Below are 20,299 nucleotides of genomic sequence, written 5' to 3' on the forward strand. Positions count from 1 at the left end.
TGCAATTGCAGAAATGCCAAGTCTTTTCCAACAGATCTTTTTCTGTCTAGAGAGGGAAACTACAGCCCTGTAGATAAAGGTCATGCAGCAGTGTGACAAAAAAAAAAAAAAAAAAAAAAAAACACACACATACACAAGCTGCATTTTGACCCTATTTATTTCACTTGCACTAAAAAACCTGCCAAATTCTATGTTGAACAATTCTTGTAAAAAACAAATTTTTAATTTCAATGGGTACATTTATACTTAAAAGATATAGTTCCTTTACAATACCAGGTTTGTTTTCTTTATGGCCTTTTATCCAAGTATGCCATGGTATTATGCAAACAGACACACTCCCTGTGTACAATCACAAAAAATGCAGCACAGATTTTTCGATCCAAATTGGGTCCCTAGCGTAATTCTGAATCTGCCGTTGTAATGTTGTAGCTTTTCTTAAGGGGATGCTTATATTTCTGAGAGTAGAATCAGGTACAACAGGGTCAAGATTTCTCAGTGACATACAGAGCAAACTATGTTTAAGGGAATATAGGAGTCTGGGCAGTCAGAAGTATGTAAGAGAATCCAGGTTTCTAGATGAAGACTGACTTCAGAACAAATGCTGAAGCATCAGATTGGTTTTAGAAGGGTGGGACTGATAGCAGACCATTGTCCGGTTATGTTTTGTTTTCCCATGTTGGAATCTTTAAGTCAGTTAGTCATTAGAAAATAATGCTTTGTTATGAAAAGGTCATCTCCAAATTCAACAGTTGGTTATTAAGCCCACTGTCTTTATGATGATGAGTATGGCTTTTAAATTCTTCTACACAGCCTGTGCTTTTTGTAGCTTTCTGGGAATCAATCTCACACATTCCATTCATTAAATGGCTTCTTCAGTGTGTATATCATCTCATATTTTAAAGAGAAGTAGATATGGTATTTTAAAAATTATCTTTTAAGATTTTTTTTCTAAAAGCTTTTATGGGAGTTACCATCTTGTTCCTTTTTCAGAATTATTTGAGGTATCTTTTTACAGGTATGTAGAACAAACCATTCATGAGATGAAAAAGAAACCCTGAAAATCTGAATTCTGTATTAAACATACTTCTCTCAAAGTAGACTATTAGTCATCGGAGGAGCTGGTCCATGTTGAATGCACAATGATGCTGTCAATGTCTAGAAAACTGTGAAGATAGACCAATAAAAGTGACTCTTAGAAAGTATTCACTCCGATACACATTTTTCTAAGCCTCAGCACTGTGTATAATGTAAACTATAAACTCTTCAAGCTCCCATAGTTGCATCGATTGATACAGGGTTATTTAAATGTGAGGATCTCTACATTAACATTTTCAAATCACCATCAGGAAAACATCGTTTAAATGCTTCCCACCTTGCACATTATTTGATCCTGTGGCTTATTTCTGAAGAGTTCTCAGAAAATGAACTAAAGCCTAAAGAAAAACAAGCACACAAAATCAAATGTGTCAGTGAGTGGCCAGATCTGATTTCTTATTTTAGTTCTTGGGTTCTTTTTTTAAATGCCAGCTGTGGGTTGCTCAAAGACTAAGTTTTGATGATCTATTTCCTTATTGCCATTCTGTGGTGTTGCTTAGCTCTATCTGCAAAACTCCAAATGAAGTGGGGGAAGAAAGATTGTAGGGCCAGAGGGATGGAGAACACCAAGAGAACATGGCCCACCAAATCAACTAAGAAGGGTACAGATGGTTCACAGAGTCTGAAGCAGCAAACACAGGGCCTATATGGGTCTGTACCAGATCCTGTGCTTGGTGTCTTAGTGGGAATCTTAATGGTGGGAATAGATGTATCTCTGACTCTTTTGCCTGTTCTTGAGGCTCTTTTTCCTCAACAATCTTTGCACCCTATTATTTGGAAGCTAAGATTTTTGGTGTTTCCTGTTCCCCCACCTCCCTCAATGGAGTTGAGGAGTTTAGCAGTGTTTGCAAAGAGTTACTCCCTATAGGAATACTTAAATAGTAAAAAATGTAACAAAATTCAGGTCTCCTAGGAAGATAACAGCCCCTCATGGAATCACATGAGGATACTGTCTATTAAAGATCTAGTCTGCATTGAGAATGTATTACACCTTGAGAATGCCTTCAAACGATTTGCACAAAGTATATAATGAGAACTCATTAGTGTGCATTTTGGCTTTGTTTTATTGTCCTTACTTGTTCTCCTTTTAAAATGCTATATATAGTATTCTTACATTTTCTTACGTATGTGCATGTATATATTGTAGGCTGGGATATGATTTGGGAGAACATATGAACATATTTTTTTTTCCATTCTGAGATTGGGCTGCCTCACTTAGCATACATTCTAAGGTTATCTTTTTTTTTGCATATTTTGTGATTTCATTTTTCTTCAGAGCCAAATAATATTCTAATTTATATATGTACCTGATTTTCAACATCCAGTCATCTAGTTTGGTTCCATTTCTTTGGTATAATGAGCACAGTAACAATAAACATGGGGAATGAAATATCTCCATGCTAGGGTATAGAATACCCTCGGTGAATGCACAGGATGGCTGGGGCATATGGTAGTTCTAATTTTAGTTTTTTAAAGAAAATTCCAAACCTGTTTCTCTACTGCCTGTATTTGTTTCACCCCCCCCCCACTAGCAGTAAATGAAGGTTCTTCTTCCTACACACCCTCTCCAACATTTATTATTAGCCTGTTTGTTGACCTGTAGTTTTATTTCCTTGGCATTTATTTTCTGCAGTTCTTTGTGTCTGAGATGTAATTGGTAAAGATTTTCTCCTATTCATGGCCTGTGTGCTTTGCTGATTGTTTCCTTAGCTATGCACCCACCTTTTAGTTTCCTGGAGCCATACTAGTTGGTTCTCCAGACTGACCTGTGTTAGTAATGTTCTGTTTAGAAAGAAAGTTCTTGCTGACACCATTGCTTTGAAGAACATTTCCAATATTTTTATCTAGAAGTAGAATTTCAGATTTAAAATTGAGGTCTTTGACCCATTTTGGATAAATTCAGTTGTTTGTTTTGTCAATTGTTTTTGATAAGCAGAACAGACTGGCTGAGAGTACACAGTAGATCCAACATGTGATCTACATTAGTACTCTGCTACTCATTGGCTGTGTGGTCACATGGCATGTCACCTTGTGAAGTGCTGCTGATGAGATGCTCATCTTCTAGAGCTAACTTTTCATGTAAAACATTCTGGATATTAAGTTGCCAATAACACTTTCTAGTTACCCTATATTCTATATTTTTGTAAATTATTTATAGCAATTATCTGGAATTTCCTGCAACCATTTTTTTCATGTGTCACTATGCGAATATATGTGTATATTTTCTTTGAAACTAATAAGTTTTTCTAAGTCTTAGTTTTTCTTAATTCTTAATTTTTTAATTTTTATTTTACATATAGATCCCAGTTCCCCTTCCCTCCCTCCTTCCCTCCCACCCTCCCTCCCTCCATCCCTCCTTCTTCCCCTCTCCAACACCCATCCTCCTCATGTAGGGTGATGCCTTCTAGGAGGGGTCATCTAAATCTGTCAAGTCATTTGGAGTAGGGACTAGGCCCTCCCTCCTGCCTCTAGGTTAAGGAAGTATCCTTTCATGGAGAATGGGCTCCCAAGTCCTTTTGTGCACCAGGGATACATCCTGGTTCCACTCTTAGAGGTCCCTTAGACTGCCCAGGCCTTCTAGCTGAGACCCATGTTTAGGGGGTCTGAGTCAGTCCCATGCTGGGTTCCCAGCTATCAGTCTGGGGGCCCATTAGCTCCTCCTTGTTCAGGACAGCTGTCTCTGCGTGTTTCGGTAGCATGGTCTTGTCCTCCCTCTCTGCATCTGGATTCCAATTCAGCTCAGTGTTTGGTTGTGGGTGTCTGCTTCTGTTTCCATCAGCTACTAGATGAGGGCTCTATGATGGTGGATAAGTTAGTCATTGATCTCATTATCTGGGAAGGGCATTTATGGTAGCCTTTCCACTGTTGCTCAAATTGTTAGTTGGGATCAGTCTTGTAGGTCCCTGGACATTCCTCTAGGTTCAGTTTTCTCTTCAAACCTATAATGGCTCCCTCTTTTATGATCTCTCTCTCTCTCTCTCTCTCTCTCTCTCTCTATATATATATATATATATATATATATATATATATATATATATCCCTCTCTCTATCTCTTTCTCTTCTCTTGTCTATTCCTCCCCTGAATTCTTAACTTTTTTCTTTTATAACCAATTTGGCCACTCTTAACTGTCTTCTCTTATTACACTGTTTGATTAACTGGTGTGTATTACTTCCAATAAAATATTTTTTGTTTTCAGAATTTTTCTTTGACACATGACATGAAGACAGAGACCTTGGTTCTGGATATTTTACTATGGTAGAGCTGAAGGTTGCTGTTTTATTACAAGCAATAGGGATGATAAGTGGCAGTCTGCAGGTGGCTATGCACCCATGGCACTTCTCCATTCAGGTTCTAATGCTCACTCTCTCACACAGTTGCCATGATTCAGCCTTTCTCAGATCTTCACCCCAGACACATTGCATGGCTGGAAACTGTTGTCAGGTAGATAGGAAATCCTGGAGTGTGAAATAATATATATGACTGTTTAGAAAGCAATTTCCATGGAAAACCTCAACGCTCAAGTTTTCTATTTCTTTTAAATCTATCTGAAGGGAGTGTGTGATACTGTTATCCTTAAACACACCATGGAACTATGCATATGGCTTAAAATTCTAGCTAACAGTTGAGTACCCCAAGTCAATTCTCTTTGATTTGGAAAATTTTCGGTCTTTAATAATAACAATAAAAAAAATCTCATTTTCATGTGAGGCTCAGAGACTGTTCAAGAAATGGCATCCATGGACCATTAGTTTAGGAGCATCTCCTTCTTACACAAAGGTCTCATCTCACCAACTCTCTGTTATATTCCTTGTATGAATACAACTCATTCCTCTCCAATGGTTCTCACACTTATTAATTTTCAAATTCAAAATGATTTTCTACATCAGGGGTCTTTTCTTACATAACATCTTGTCTATAAAATATTTTTAATGTGCATCTCCCAGTACACTTTATACATCAGAGGAAAGAATATTATTCTCTGAACAATTCTGTTATTCCTTGTCCTCAATACAGAGACAGAAGCCTCATTTTTTAAACAAAAGGTAGTCCCACGTATACAATAACTCAATTTTGTTCTGCCAACTTATCATGAGCTTCATCTGATCTTTGAAAATTGGATCACTGATATTCCTTCTTCCTAATACTATTAAAATATCATTTTAAATGAAGTCAGATTTGACAGTAACTTTTACTGTCTTAGCTAAGATTCTGCATTTAAATTTATGGAGTGGGTAATTCTTAGTCTCAATACAAAGAAGTTCAAATTACTAAATTTCTATAAATATCTTAAAGAGTAGCTTATTTTTGTGTGATTTTACCTTCTTTTGTCTTCCAGCTGAATTTTATTCTGTTCCTGAATACAGTTAGAGTTCTTGCTACCAAAATTTGGGAGACCAACGCCGTTGGACATGACATGAGAAAGCAGTACAGGTAATACAGAATTCCTCCATCAGAGGAAATATTTTGTTTGCTGTTTAAAGAATAAACACCAGGTAGTCTGAAGTGTTTCCAGGGGATTTACTCTATGAATGTGTGTTTTTGTTTCATTCACTTATATTTTTTTTGTTGGAAGAAAGTATTTATAGTTAAGATAAAAATATTCCCAAACCCTCTTATTGTGTTTAGATTCTCTACATATGTTTGTCTGTTCTTAGCAGTTAATTTTCTATAAGTTATATGAATTCACACAGAATCTCTTGGTGATTATCTTAGACAACTGTTTTGTATTTAAAAACATGTCCCTATGAAATAATCAAACAGGTGCATTTGTTGTATTGCATCTAAACCTTTGATGAATTGATACCTATTAAATAAAAATTTTAATAACTTTTCAAATGCACTGATCAGAGGAATTTCTTTTCTTTGTCTATCATGAAGAAAAATACAAACCGAGTGTCCATATCACTATGAATCCATTTCAAGGGAGTGCCCAGCCCCTCCAGTGGTCATTTTAGTTATTCTGAGTAATAATAGCCTCTATCCAATTGAACTAACATATCTAGTAATCAGGTTGTGGACTGGAGTTTATATCCATTATATGGATATATGGAATAAATCATGTTCTGCATTTGGTTTCATTTCACAAATGTTCTCCAATTTTTTGCTGATTATTTCCCCTCTAATGTGCAGTTAGCTTTTTCTATCTAGCAGCAAAGACTGCAGGGATGGCTGGGACTCTCTTAGGATGCACAGTGTGAACAAACATGCCGCTTTCAACTCCAACTATGTTCCTTGAGTTACAGTGGTAGTATTGTGATATACATAGTGCCCAAGAATCTGTTGACAAAGGCCTATGCTGTACTAATATAGATTGTCTCATGATATAGTCCATCAGTGAAGACATAAACCAAGAATAATGGCATAGTGGGGGGGGGTATAAATAACCTTTCCTTCTTCTTCATAAAATGAAAAGGTGTGATGTTATGTACATGGTGTAGGTTTTTAGTTCTGAATGTAGGATGCTTATTCATACTCTGTTTCAGAAACCCCAGATTATCAAGACTTATTTCTGAAGCAGGCTTGGCAAGATGAAATTTATGTTCTTGTCTCAGTGCTAGTTAGCTGTAACTTCAGAGTATACTTCTTAAATGTATACGTCTTTGTCAGTGTTCTATTGTTGTAAAGAGACATTGTGACCATGGTAACTCTTATAAAGGGAAACATTTAACTGGGGCTGGCTTACTGTTCAGAGGTTTAGTCAGTTTTTGTCATGGTGTGAAGCATGATGTCATGCAGGCAGGTATGGTGATGGAGGTAGCTGAGAGTTCTTTATCTGGATCCACAGGCAACAAAAAGAGATAGAGAGCCTCTGGGCCTTGCTTGAACTTCTGAAACTTCAAAGCCCACTCCCCAGGGAAACACTTCCTCTAACAAGGCCACACCTACTCCAACAAGGACACTCCATAAGGGTTTATGGGGGCATTTTTATTTAAACCACTATATTCTGCTCCCTGGCTCCCATAGACTTGTAGCCACATTATAATAAAAATGTTCAACTTAAAAAGTACCCATAGTCTTTAACAGTCTCATCCCTGTTTAACAGGTTCAAAGTCTATTTAGAGAATCATGGAAACCTCTTAACTGTAAGCCCCTGTAAAATTGAGATGGAAAGCAGATCACATACTTCCAACATATAATGACACAGGATTCTCATTACCATTCCTAAAGGGAGGAAAGGAAACCTAGTGAGGAAAGATTGGACCAAAACAAGACTAAGAACCATCTGGGCAAACTCTGCATCTCCACATCTGATCTCCAACTCCTTTTAGCATTGTTGACTGCAACATACTTCTTCCTTTTGATACCTGCAACTTAAATCAATTTTCTGTGCAGTGCTAGGTTAACCTTTCAAGAACTCCAGAATTCCATTATGGGCACATACTTCCTAGTTCCAGAGACTTCAGTGGGCTGAGAGGCCAGGAAGAGGCAGCCTTTCTGGACTAACTGGGGTCTTGGTGAAGAAGATCTCACTGGGACTTCCAGAAATGTTTCCAGAATCTTTCTGGCATAAGCACTGTGATGCCAGTGAGAGTGGAGATGTCACCTATGGTACAAAGCCAGGACAGCTCCTGAAAGTTTGATCCTAGGTCCAGTTGGTATTCTCATATTTTACTCTAAAACCACGATGTAGGGTAAGAAAGAAAGACTTTATAGTAGCATATGTGGCAGTCAGCAGGTTGTTAAGGGAACCTACCCACTGTTTCAACTATTCCTTCAGGTCATTCTGTTCCAGGTAGCAAGTAAAGTTATGCTTGGAAAATAGTCAGTACACACAGGTACTTTAAGTAAATCACTAAATAAACCAATATCCAATGCTTCACCTTTTACATTATTCTAATTTACTTTAACAAACAAGAGGAGTTTTCAGAACTTGGAAAATATAGCGTGTGAAAGAGTTCAAGAGAACACTTGAATGTTTCCTCTAACTGAACTTGTAATTCAATATGATGTACATACATCATTATGATTTTTGCTTAACAAATGTATTTAATGTTTAGGATAAAACCAACACATTATGACAGCAGACAGATTTAAAGATGAATAGTCATTTAATTTTGGATGGGTATTTTCCTTCTTTCAATCTCTATCTTTGGCTGGAAATGGAAAATATACCTTCTCTTATAAGAAGTGAGGCAACTCCAGGATGCTTCAGTAGCATGGTACAAAATAGCTAATGGTTTCATTTTCTACATTTTCCTCTTGGAAGGAGGGAGAGAGGAAGTAAGGTAGAGAGAGAAAGTGACCGAGATCTTGTAAAATCTTTTCCTTGAATCAAGGAAAGTACATGCAAAAATGCATACAAAAAACTGTCAAACCATGTGCGTCTTGAATTGTAAAGTTGTTCGATAGCAAATTTGTATGGGCAGCTTGTGTATATTTGATTTAAATACCAACTTCTTTCCTGTATGCTATAAGGTTTATATATAGGCAGAGTGGTCAATTAAAGAGGAGAAACCTACAAACCAACAACTCTGTTTGCAAACAAATAAATAAAAATAAAATAAAAAGGTATTTGCATAGATGTGAGAGAACGTTTCATTTAAGTCCAGGAGGGATCAAGAAAGGCTTAAAATAAACAGGGTCCCTGAGCCTGTCCTCTTTAGTTTTAGTTAAATATGATTTGCCAAAGAATAATAGAGATGTTTCTGTATGAATTCATCTGAAGGATGATGTGGACTAGATACTGTGAAAACTGGGAATCTATTTTCTAAATTGGATACCATGTCCCTAAACCACTTGACTCCTTTGCATTTCTCTTGTACCCAAAACTATCACCATACTCCCAGCAAGCCAGAAGACCTGTATCACTTGCTACTTGCCCAGGTCATCTCATCAGACAGATGTATCTTCATTAAAGGCTAAGCTATAAAGTCATACAGTATGTGTGATTGACTATATGGACACTAATAAGCACCAGTGCACAGAGTTGCTTGTGCCTAACCTGCTATGAACAGACAGACAATGACCTGTGTGCATATTTGATAGTTATATGCTCTGCAGGATAAATTATAAAAGAGGATGTAATCATAGCTAATATATAAACATGAACACAGTTCAAATATTTTATTTAATTTCATAGTTAATGAAGGAGGTGATGAAACATTTCATCTAGTTCAAAAGAGGACATATAGACGGATATGCATGCCTAAATGAGTATATAAATGGATGCAAATTGCAAAACTTGTTAATACCTACAGGGCTACAGTCAGAGGCATCTATAATCTGCTGGGTACAATTTGTGTTTCAATGGCTTGGAATGACTTGCATTAATGTGGTAGACATATTTCTATGATGAGCCCCTGGAATCTATAGCCTTTACTATCCTAATGTGTCATGTGCAATACCTGCCCTGTCATCCAGACCTTGATTGTGAGCAAGATCTATGACTGCGTTGCTCTCTCCTTGATTAGGTTGTATTATATGACAGAGAAAGAGGGCTAGTATGTTACAGAGTCCATCCTGGAAGCCCAGGAGAGCCTGTGGTTTGGACATAGAGGAAGTCTGTAGGATCCAAGTGACATGGGGATGAGAGCCAGAAGACAATCCTACAAAGGTAGTGGAGGTCTTTAGAAATCTGAATGAGTTTACAAGAGAACCCTAGGTCCAGCTCTGAACCCAGCCCTAGCAGAAACCTTGAGTTCAGTTTTGAGAGAGTTGAGTATAAGACTCAACTGTGTTGATCTGTACGTCTAGCACTGCATAGCAATAGAGGGAATGAGTGTCATTTAAGGTAGGGACTTTGTGGTACTTTGTTACACAGCAAACCAAAGATGAATTAAGTTACTGCTTTTACAGATGATCCCTTATCCTTACAGAACTATGCAACAGCTTAGTCATAGACAAGAAGAGGGAGTTCAAGGGACAGAGCTAACAGGGTATCAATGGATTTCATTGCCTGATGTAATTTTTCTCTAGTCTGCATTAAACTGAATGGTGATGAAACTTTTGCATTTGTGACCATTTTATAATCTCTTGCTTTGATTTAATTTTTGTATGAACCTAGTTTTTGGTTCCTAGTTACAAACGTAGGATCAATCAAAGTTAGCCTGGTTTTGAGAGCATTCTCCAGGGGGATTTACACTGCATCTTAAAAATAGAATGTAATTTTATTCAGAAAAGTTGTTAGATAAAAGTTTTAAGGCTGTGCAAGTGCAGTTAATGCAATTCCTAGATCTAACTAGACCATATTAAATGCCGTAGGTATTCACAGCATCCTTTCTAGACTTCCAGCCACAGGGACTCAGGCTTATTGTTCAGCATTGAGATGGAAGACAAGTAAAGGCAGGTTCTGAGAGCTGTGTTAGTCAGGTCCAAGGGATCCACTGCTTATCAGCAATGCTTTCCTGAATGGAATGGACTGTGGGAATCTAAGACTGAAGGAACTGTAGGCAAGGCAAGCGAGAACTCAGACCAGCAGATGAAAAGCCCACAGTCTGCAGAAGAGGGGCAGGTCGCCGGACAGTGCCAAGGGAACAGATGGTTCTGACACTACTGAGACACCATAGGCAATGAGGAAGATAGACATCCCTTGACATCTCTAGACTCCTCCACGAGAACCTTTGAGCACTCCAGAAAGCAGGACATGCTGGATAGTGTGTTAGTGGGAATGGTGACTGCCAAGAAAGCTTTGCAATACTAGAGCCTTGACGGTATTGTGGACCCTGCCCTCCTATTCCTGAGACCAGATACATGAACTAGCATTCTGTGGGTAGAACACATCAAGCCTAGATTCTGAATTTAGTTCTTTTCAATCTTAGACTGGTGAGATCTTGGCTCACCTGTGCAGCTTGATTCCAAGAAGAAAAATAATAAGTAAGTGTAACTCGAGGAAAGACTGGTAAGGATGGAAGGCAAAGTTTTGCAAGATTCTTGGGTGTAGATAAGTCAAAAAGGGGGAAATTTGAGAAATGAGTAAGAAATAAGCCACGTTTTGTAATTTCTTGGATCAAGAGTGCAAACAAAATAAAAGTAACCCCCAAACTACAACATGGCGCACTTGGTGGCCTGGTGTCAGATAAATTGCTGCAAACTCAATGGCTTAAGGTAGCACACTTTCCATTTCATTCTCTGTAGGTCAAGGATCTGTGTGCCCCTCTTCTGCTTAGCTGTCACAAGGCTGAAAATGAAATGCCAGTCCGGGCAGTGGCATCATGGGAAAGTTGGACGGGGGGGGGGGGGATATAGCTGAGGGTGTGTGACTGCTGGCAGATTTGGGTACTGGTCAGCTCATGTCCAGATGCTGCTGTTTCTTGCCACATGAAGACTTTCAGTAGAAGACCTTCCAACACTGGAGCTTGTCTCACTGCAGAAGACTAAGAAGATGGCAGTTAGCATCTTAGGCAACACAGCCACAGAGGCGGCATTCTACCGTCATTGCCTTAATCAACTAGAGGAATTCCCTCAACCCGACCACACTCGGGGAAAGAACTGGCAAAGGCATAGGGAGCAAGAAGTGGGATCAGCGAGGACTGTTTTAGACAAGTCTGTCTGTACTGGACAGGGCTCTCTCAGGATGGAATCAGTAGTCCTGCCAAGATGTAGGCAGGTGTACACATGCAGGTAGACTTACGGGTGGATAGGCAGTTACAGGCAAGTGGATATATGAGGCAGTACTTGGTGAACTGGTTCATGTGAATCTGGAGGCCCTCAGTAAGCCACAAGTCTCAGAACCAGGGAAACAAATGGTGTAACCCTCAGCTCAAGAGGTGACATCCAACCGCTCAGCCACCTACAGGTGCAATCCCAGCTCCAAAGGCTGTGGAGCCTGGAATGCTGGAGGCAGAAGAGTTGTGTTCCAGCTGCAGAAGAGGAGAGGTGTGTAGGCTTTTCCTTTGCTTTCTGATTCTGCCAGAATCAGGTGCAGTCACCTGCCCCTTGCTCAGTTTCCCCTGTAGCCTGTTGGCTTTTTGTCCACTGGTCTGAGTTCTTACTTGCCTTGCCTATAGTTCCTTCAGTTTTACAGTTCCACATTCACATACATTCACATACAGTTCCACAGTCTGTTGGAACTGACTGGTGCTCTAAACTCTCAGAGCCTACCCCAGGTACTTCTGGTGGTGCCTGCCCATACCAAGGGCAGACCTTTATATTGAGTCCAGCCACTCATGTTCCATCTCCATTGGAAGCACCTTCACAGACACATCAAAATAATGCTTTACCAGGCAAACTGACACTAAAACCAAATATCACTCCATCACACTGGAGAACTCAGAATTGCTTCAAATATACAAGATCATTAGTATGAGGCCAGGGCAGGGATGGCTCATGCCTTTAATTGCATCATTTTCAGAGGCAGGGGCAAGGGCAGGGGCACAAGAGGACAGATCCCTGTGAGTTCAAGGTCAGCCTGTTCTACATAGTGAGTTTCAGACCAGCCATGGCTATGAACCGAGACACTTTCTCAAACAAACAAACAAACAAAAAACCCGACCATCTGACCAACAACTAGACAAAAAACAAGAGGGAGGGAGAGAGAGAGAGAAGAGGGAGGGAGAGAGAGAATTAAACACAGTCACTGGTTGTTAGAAACAGAATATTTCACAGAACATTCAGAATAAAAGGAAGAGCTTAAGTATCTCCAAGAATAGTTGATTTTTAAAAAAATTAATTAAAATTTAAAATATTATGTACTATGTCATTCTCTCCTTCCTCTCTTTTGTATGCTCCTTCTATTCCATCTCAAATTCATAGCCTTTCCTTAATTACTATTGTTATTAATTATCATGAATATTTCTTTTTAAAAAAAAATTATTTACTTGTTTTATTGCGTATATAGTGTTCTGTCTGCATGTATGCCTACACACCAGAAGAGGGCACCAGATCTCATGACAGATGGTTGTGAGCCACTATGTGGTTGCTGGGAATTGAACTCGGGACCTCTGGAAGAGCAGTCAGTGCTCTTAACCTCTGAGCCATCTCTCCAGCCCTCATGAATATTTCTTAATTATTATTGCTTATAAACAAATATACAAAAATAACCTGCTGAATCAGTTTACTATTGCTCACGTGTGTATGTTTTTAGGGCTGATCACTTGGTACTGGGTAACCAATCAAAGGGCTCATCCTGTGGTAGACTGGTTCTTTCTCTCTCTCTCTCAGCAGCCATTAATTCTCTGTAGCTCTTTATTCAGAGGTAGGGGCCTCATTGGATTTACCCCATCCATGTTGGGATGTCAACTGGTGTTGGAATCGTCTGGGTCTTACTTAGGCAGCCATATTGTGATATAATGCATACAGCTTCCTCATCTTACACAGAAGGCATGCTCTTACAGAAGATGTCCTGGTTCTTCTAGTTCTTATAATTTTCTGTCATCTCTTCCCTGCCATTCCCTGAAGCTCAAGTTAAGAAGGAAGGGATGCTTTGTTAAGTCTCAACCACACAAGTTAAAGATGACTTAGGATAGTAACGAAGGCCATTTAATGGCGTCCTAGCATCAGGAACAGACTAGAGACCCAGGGGATACTAATGATGGGACGTGAGCATCAGCCACCTGACTTCCTATAAAGTGACAAGAGTCAGCACTGGGGAGATGGCTCTGTGGGGAGAACACTTATTCTGCAAGCACAGGGAGCCGAGTTTGAATCCCCAGCACACATGTAACAGCCGTGCATGGCTGTGCATACCTGTAACCACAGCATTAGGGGTGGACACAGGCAGATCCTGAGAGCTCACTGGCTAGCCAGCTTTGCTTTAATGATGAGCTTCAGGTCCAGTGAGAGGCTCTGTCTCAAAAAAAGTAGAAAGAAGTAGAGAGAGAGAGAGAGAGGTAGAGGAAGTCATCAAATGTCCTATTTTTCTGTTCAAGTTTCTGCACGCTAGGGCCTGGCCTGAACAGGTCCTGAGCACCTGCATACACATGTGCCTACATTTCATAGAACACACACACTAACACCACAAACACACATCTACACACACAGTATAGCCACACGAAAACCCCACAGACATACATATACCACAAATACCACATATACCACAAACACAGACTACTCACACACACAGACCAACCAACCCAAAGAAAACGCCCACAAACAGCAAAAGTCGAGGAAGGAGAGAGAATAAGGGCATACCAGCTGCTGAGGAAATGTCTGACTCATTTCTTCAATAAGCTGCTTCCCCCAAGGCTTCTAAGGTTGGATAATAGAAAACCTTGTCTTTTTTTCCCCCAGGAAACTGGCTAAGTCAACGCTGGTCCTGGTGCTGGTGTTCGGCGTGCATTACATCGTATTTATCTGCCAGCCACACTCCTTCTCTGGGCTCTGGTGGGAGATCCGCATGCACTGTGAACTCTTCTTCAACTCCTTCCAGGTGACCAGCAGTGCCTGTGGTTTGGTGCTCAAGATTGATTAGTTTTTGTTAGCTCCCTCAACTTTCCCTGCCCTTTGCTCAGGTTCTGAGGGCCCAACTCTTACTGTGTTTCCTCCTAGGGGGTCGGGTTAATTCTCTGACCCTGTAGAGAACCAGTATGGAGCTGTTTGGCCCAGGAACAAGCCTGGATAGCAAGATAACAAGGCACATTGTTGGAGAACACTCCACTGCTGTAGGGCAGAGTCCTTCACTATTTTCTGGTGTGTGTGGAAAGTAAATGAAATTAAAAGAAGACAAAAGCAGGGAAAAGGGAGACAGGAAAGGAAGGTGAAAATAGGGGAGGAGGTTGCCCCCTCTCCTTCATCACAGCGTAAAGAGGATGGATGACCGTAACCTCTCAAATGGACCAATCTTCACCGCACCTCCTCACTTCACCTTGAATCTGTGATGTATTTATTCCAGAGGGGAGTAACAGAGAGCGTGAGACAGGTATGAGTGACCATAGTCCGAGAACACAGATGGAAGTTGCCCCCATGGAAGTGATTATGTACATGTTTCCTAGTTACAGAATGAAAGGGAGTCCTAAGTCAGTATGTTTATCACAAATGTTAGTGGGGCATTCATGTAGATGAGTCAGGACAAAGACAAAAACTCTGCACTATGGATTTCAGATGGAACCTGAGAATGTTCTTAGCTCTTGGTTTGTGGGAGCCATTGGTTTGATAATTCAATACATTCTAGAGGTTTTTACCTGATGGCTATAATGATGTAGGTCTGCTACAAGGTGGGCAAAGAATGACTCTTAAGGGAATGGAGGATGGCCCAGGCTGATCTGCACTCTCAATCATCAATATGTCCTCTCTCTGCAGCTGCAAAGTTCTATAAGGCTATACAACCTGTAACCTGGCCAGTTCCCAGCAGCCTGAACAATTGAAAGTTTTACAGTTGGGCAGTACTACTGACTTGTCAAGAATATCCAAAGGTTTCCTGTTGTACTCAGTATCAAGTTCAAGTGTCATTTTCTGCCACACACAGCCCTGTGTGGCCTGGAGCTGGTCGACACTCACCTACTCTCCTACTGAACTCATGGGACCTGGCTGTTTCTTCACCAGTGTGCCTGGGATAGAGAGGGAGTGAGCAGGAGAGTGTCATTATCCTGAAACTCCCCCCACCCCATATCCATCCAGTTGACAATATGTTTGTCATGCTGAGAAGCTAAAAGTCACCCCGGAGAGGGTCTTGCTGAGTTTCTTATCCTATTGTTCCCACACTATTGTTCCCTGTAACAATGGTGTTACCTGTAAGACCCTCCTTGCTTTGTTTTTCTCATGTGGCTGCTGTCATATATTTTATCCAGGTCTGCCTCTTCCAGAACCGTTGTTTATATCTTACCCCTGTCATGCTGGGTGGCTCTCAGTACAGTGTTTAAGCTCAATAGACATTTCAAAGTGAAGAAAAGGTCCTTTGTGCTTGTACCATGTAATAGTCTATGTTGGTAGCTGCTAGCATTTAGGGCATATAAACATATTTTACCAAGCAGGGGATAACATAAATGAGACCACATAATAGGAATCGGTTCTTTGTTCACCTCCGAGGATTCACTCAGTTGTTTGCTTTGGCTGAAAGCAAGCCAGGGCCACAAACGTAATACAACAAATATTTGGAAATATTAGGAGAACATAATTTGTGTAATTTTCTGAAGATATCAAAGGTCAGCTTTTCAGCTGGTGAATTTTGGTACAGGATATTTTCCTGCTCTGGGCTTCATGAATTGCTAGGGGGTTCATGGTCTTTTTTTCTCTACAGGGTTTCTTCGTATCTATTGTCTACTGTTACTGCAATGGAGAGGTAGGTTTGAAGACACCAGAGGCCTCTGAAGATAAGCTCCAAAATAATATTTGTTTTTAATCCATTTTATGTTTTTATGACAGAACACAAGAAACTTAGTAATTTACAAAGGGTGGAGGTCTGTTTCTCACAGATCAAAATGGGGTCGTCTATGTTGAGGAGGCCACATCTACCCGGGGTCTTCTTGTTACATTATCCTGTGAGGGAAGGCAGAGACAAGGGAGCTCACACCTTTGAGAGACTGACTTCACAACCCTGAGTTCTTTCCTAAAAGGGAGATTCTTATTTTATTCAATTCTAAATCAATTCTGGTTAATACTAATACTTTTGGTCCACATCGAGTTCTATAAAAAAGTCAGCTACTTTCCTGAGGATGAATCTGAATGAAAATAAATTCAATTAAAACAGATGAGTTTTTCATGACAAGCTGAGGATGGGACCATCTCAATCCATTCAGAAATCACCAGAGAGAAGTAACTACACCTTGCTTGATCACTTGGATGATGCATGTGACTCTGGAGCTTTATGTATGCCTTGCTGTTGCATGGGTTGCTGCCTCCCCTTTTCCTTTCAAGTCTCCATCTTGCTCCATGTCCTAGAAGGACAAGGACACCTGATACTACAGTGGATCACCAGAGGCTTCTTTCTGTGGGATGCTGGTCTTTGCATAAGGACCTTGAGTGGCAACTTATCAATGCACCATCCCAATTTACTGCTGGGTTATTTCCACCTTAATTTGCAGCAGGCCTAAGGTGCAGCATCAGTGTTTGCTTTTCCCTCCTCAGATGAAGAAATGAGTGTTTTGCTTCAGGTAATACCAACTTACAAGCAATTTGCTTCCCAGGGTCTTTGCTTCCCCTGGTGCTCTGGGGAAAGAGTCAGTAGAAAAGACACTTTGGTAGCAGGCAGGGAGGCCAGCACTCCATCCCATCAGGCTGCAGCTGCAGTCTGTCTGTCTTTCTTTCTTTCTTTCTTTCTTTCTTTCTTTCTTTCTTTCTTTTCTTCCTTCCTTCCTTCCTTTCATTTTATTTAAATTTGAAACAAGGTTGTTTTACATGTTAATCCCAGTTCCCTCACCCTCCCATACTCCCCTATCACTTCCACCAAACTCCAGCCTTTCTGCTCCCCAGGGAGGGTGAGGCCCTGCATGGGGAGTCTTCAAAGTCTGTCACATCATTTGAGGCAGGGCCTAGGCCCTCCCCCATGTGTCTAGGCTGAGTGAGTATCCCTCTGTGTGCATTTGTATACTAGGAATAAATACTGATCCATTACTAGAGGCCCCATAGACTGCCCAGTCCTCCTAACTAACACCCACATTCAGGGGGTCTGGATCAGTCCTATTCTGGTTTTCCAGCTATCAGACTGGGGTGCATGAGCTCCCCCTTGTTCAGGTCTGCTGTTTCTGTGGGTTTCCCAAGCCTGGTCTTAACCCCTTTGCTCATCACTCCTCCTTCTCTATAACTGGATTCCAGAAGTTCGGCTAGTGTTTAGCTGTGGGTATCTGCTTCTGCTTCCATCAGCTACTGGATGAAAGCTCTAGGATGGTATATAAGGTAGTCATCAATCCATCAATCTCATTATCGTGGAAGAGCATTAAAGGTAGCCTCTCCATTATTGCTTAGATTGTTAGTTGGGCTCATCCTTGTAGATCTCTGGACATTTCCCTAGTGCCAGATTTCTCCTTAAATCTATAATGGCTCCCTCTATTATGCTATCTCTTTTCTTGTTCTCCTCTATTCTTTCCTCGTCTCAATCTTCCTGTTCCCTCAAGATCTCCCAAGCAAATTGGGAGCATGGAGGGAGGGGAGAGGGAGTTAGGAGAAAGAGTGGGGGAGAAGAGGAGGGGAGAGGTGGGCATGAGGGAGCAGGAAGTGCCTGCTTTTCTATCTCCATCCTGTCTTTATTTTCCTCCCTCCTGATGGCTCTTGCAGGTTGACAGTGTATGGCATTTTTGTTACAAGCAGAGTACCTTCCTTGGCTTTCCTCTACGGGGGGTGGCGGGGGGGGGGATTTGTGTCAGACATCAGACGGTGAAGTGCCCAGAACAGTTTATTTAGTACCCTCTAAGAGTGGAGGAAAGAGCTGAGCTCTGTTTTCATTTAGGCAGAGAGCATTTCAAATGGAGAATTTGGGAGCTTAGCATCAGAAGAAAAAGCACAAAATTAGGCAGGGTGTAGTGGTCACCGTGAGCTGGCTGTGCCAGCCAAATTAAGGCTCCATTCTTCCACAGTAACAGGGCAGCAGAAGTCCCAGCCTCTCAATGGACCATGGATCCTAGAGAGGAGTTCGGAGTGTTAGCACAGTTGTGGGTCCTCTGTGGTAAAGTGTTTGCAGAAAGGACTTAGGGGACTTTTATCGGGTATTCTGGCTGGCTAGAATGAGCAGCATAACTTCCCTGCAGCATTGAGTTTCCTCAGACAAGCACTTTGAGGAGGGCGACTATCCCTGGAGTGTGTGAGACTTGGTGTCCCACTCCCACTGCCACTGTTTATCTCTTATTTCTCCTCCAACTCGGAATTCACTTTCTTCCTTTTGATAAGGCAGCTGTTTGTTTCAGTGACACTTCGGCTTCATTTAAATACTAAAAGTAATATTGACTGGGAAGGTCTTTTTGAGGTGTACCGAAGGCACAGATCTGTAGAGTCCCTGAACACAGAGGGACCTCATCCAGTGCTTATTATTATTATTATTATTATTATTATTATTATTATTATTATTATCACTGAAGTCTAAGCAACACTCGTCATAACGTGGGCGTGGAGGGGGCGTAGGACTTCCTTTATGGTTTCTGATACACAGCGTGTTGTGCTTCTTATGCTGTAGGTGCAGGCTGAGATGAAGAAGATGTGGACCCGGTGGAATCTGTCCATCGACTGGAAAAGGACGCCACCTTGTGGCGGTCACAGGTACGGCTCGGTGCTCACCACTGTCACTCACAGCACCACCAGTCAGTCACAGATGGGGGCAAGCACACGCCTGGTGCTCATCTCCAGCAAACCCACCAAGAATACCAGCAGACAGATCGACAGCCATGTGACTCTGCCTGGCTACGTCTGGAGTAGTTCTGAGCAGGACTGCCAGCCACACTCCACCCCTGAGGAAACCAAAGAAGGACACGGGAGGCAGGGAGATGATAACCCAGCGGGGGAGTCTTCCAGGCCAATAGTATTCACCCTAGACTCCGAAGGATGTAGGGGACAAACCGAGCGTATCTGAGTCACCATTTGGGGCTCCAGTGGATTGGTGGATCTGGTGGTAGGAGATAAACCTAAGCTGGAAGACTGAAATTCTGGAATAAGGCATTGCTTAGACGGTTTCAGTTTCTACCAGTTGGCTACTATAAATATTCATGCATAAAAGGGTATTATTGGGGCAGTTTGTTAACTTATGTTGTTGGCATTACTCCTTCCTGAATTAATATTTTCTCTGTGGTTATTATTATTTTTGCTTCTTTTAGATAGAAAAGGTCTCCAGCGCTTGTCTCTACCTTTCTCTCAAAACTATCACCCTGAATATGATAAGATCATCTCATTTGCATCATTTTGCTTTAAAGCAATCACTGATCTTTATCTTTGTCATTTTAATGAACTTCCACTATTGCATTCATTTTGTCTATGTACTGAAGCAATCGACGAATGTATATTGGAACAGGAAAATCAGTTGACTGGACATTAATAAAGTGATACATTTCTGACAGTTATGAGTGATTCTAGGAGCAAAGAAAGCCATCCTATTTTCCTTTGAATGTTTCCCCCATGTGGTGAGCCCAAATCCTCTCTTGCTCTTCCATTTTGTAAACCACAACTCTCAGTCAGTGACCTTGTGTTGCAAAGCTGCTTCTGTGCAGATTCGCTTATATGGATGTTAACCCGCGCTGCACCTTTGTGTTTTTCTTTGTTGTGTTGTTTGCTATGTTACAGATGGTATGTGGGGCAAATTAAAAGTTTGTTTTAAAGATACGCGTTTGGTACTTAAGAGAATTTCCTTTCATCATTGCACATTACCCTTGAGAAGCAACCAAAACATTCTTTCCCTAAGTTGACAGCTAC

The 20,299-nt window shown here is 41.0% G+C and overlaps 1 protein-coding gene across 1 annotated transcript in view; it reads left to right on the forward strand.

Moving 5' to 3' along the window:
- Positions 1-19,722, forward strand: part of LOC127226284 (parathyroid hormone 2 receptor) — a 62,682-nt gene extending 42,960 nt beyond the window's left edge. Inside the window, exons 10-13 of the mRNA XM_051190186.1 lie at positions 5,433-5,527; positions 14,264-14,402; positions 16,209-16,250; positions 19,074-19,722. Coding sequence (XP_051046143.1) covers positions 5,433-5,527; positions 14,264-14,402; positions 16,209-16,250; positions 19,074-19,466 — 669 coding nt within the window. The 3' untranslated portion in view covers positions 19,467-19,722. The remainder of the gene's footprint in view (positions 1-5,432; positions 5,528-14,263; positions 14,403-16,208; positions 16,251-19,073) is intronic.
- The last annotated feature ends 577 nt before the right edge of the window (positions 19,723-20,299 follow it).

The sequence above is a fragment of the Phodopus roborovskii genome, unplaced genomic scaffold (genome assembly GCF_943737965.1).
Source record: "Phodopus roborovskii unplaced genomic scaffold, PHOROB, whole genome shotgun sequence".
Lineage (NCBI taxonomy): Eukaryota > Metazoa > Chordata > Mammalia > Rodentia > Cricetidae > Phodopus > Phodopus roborovskii.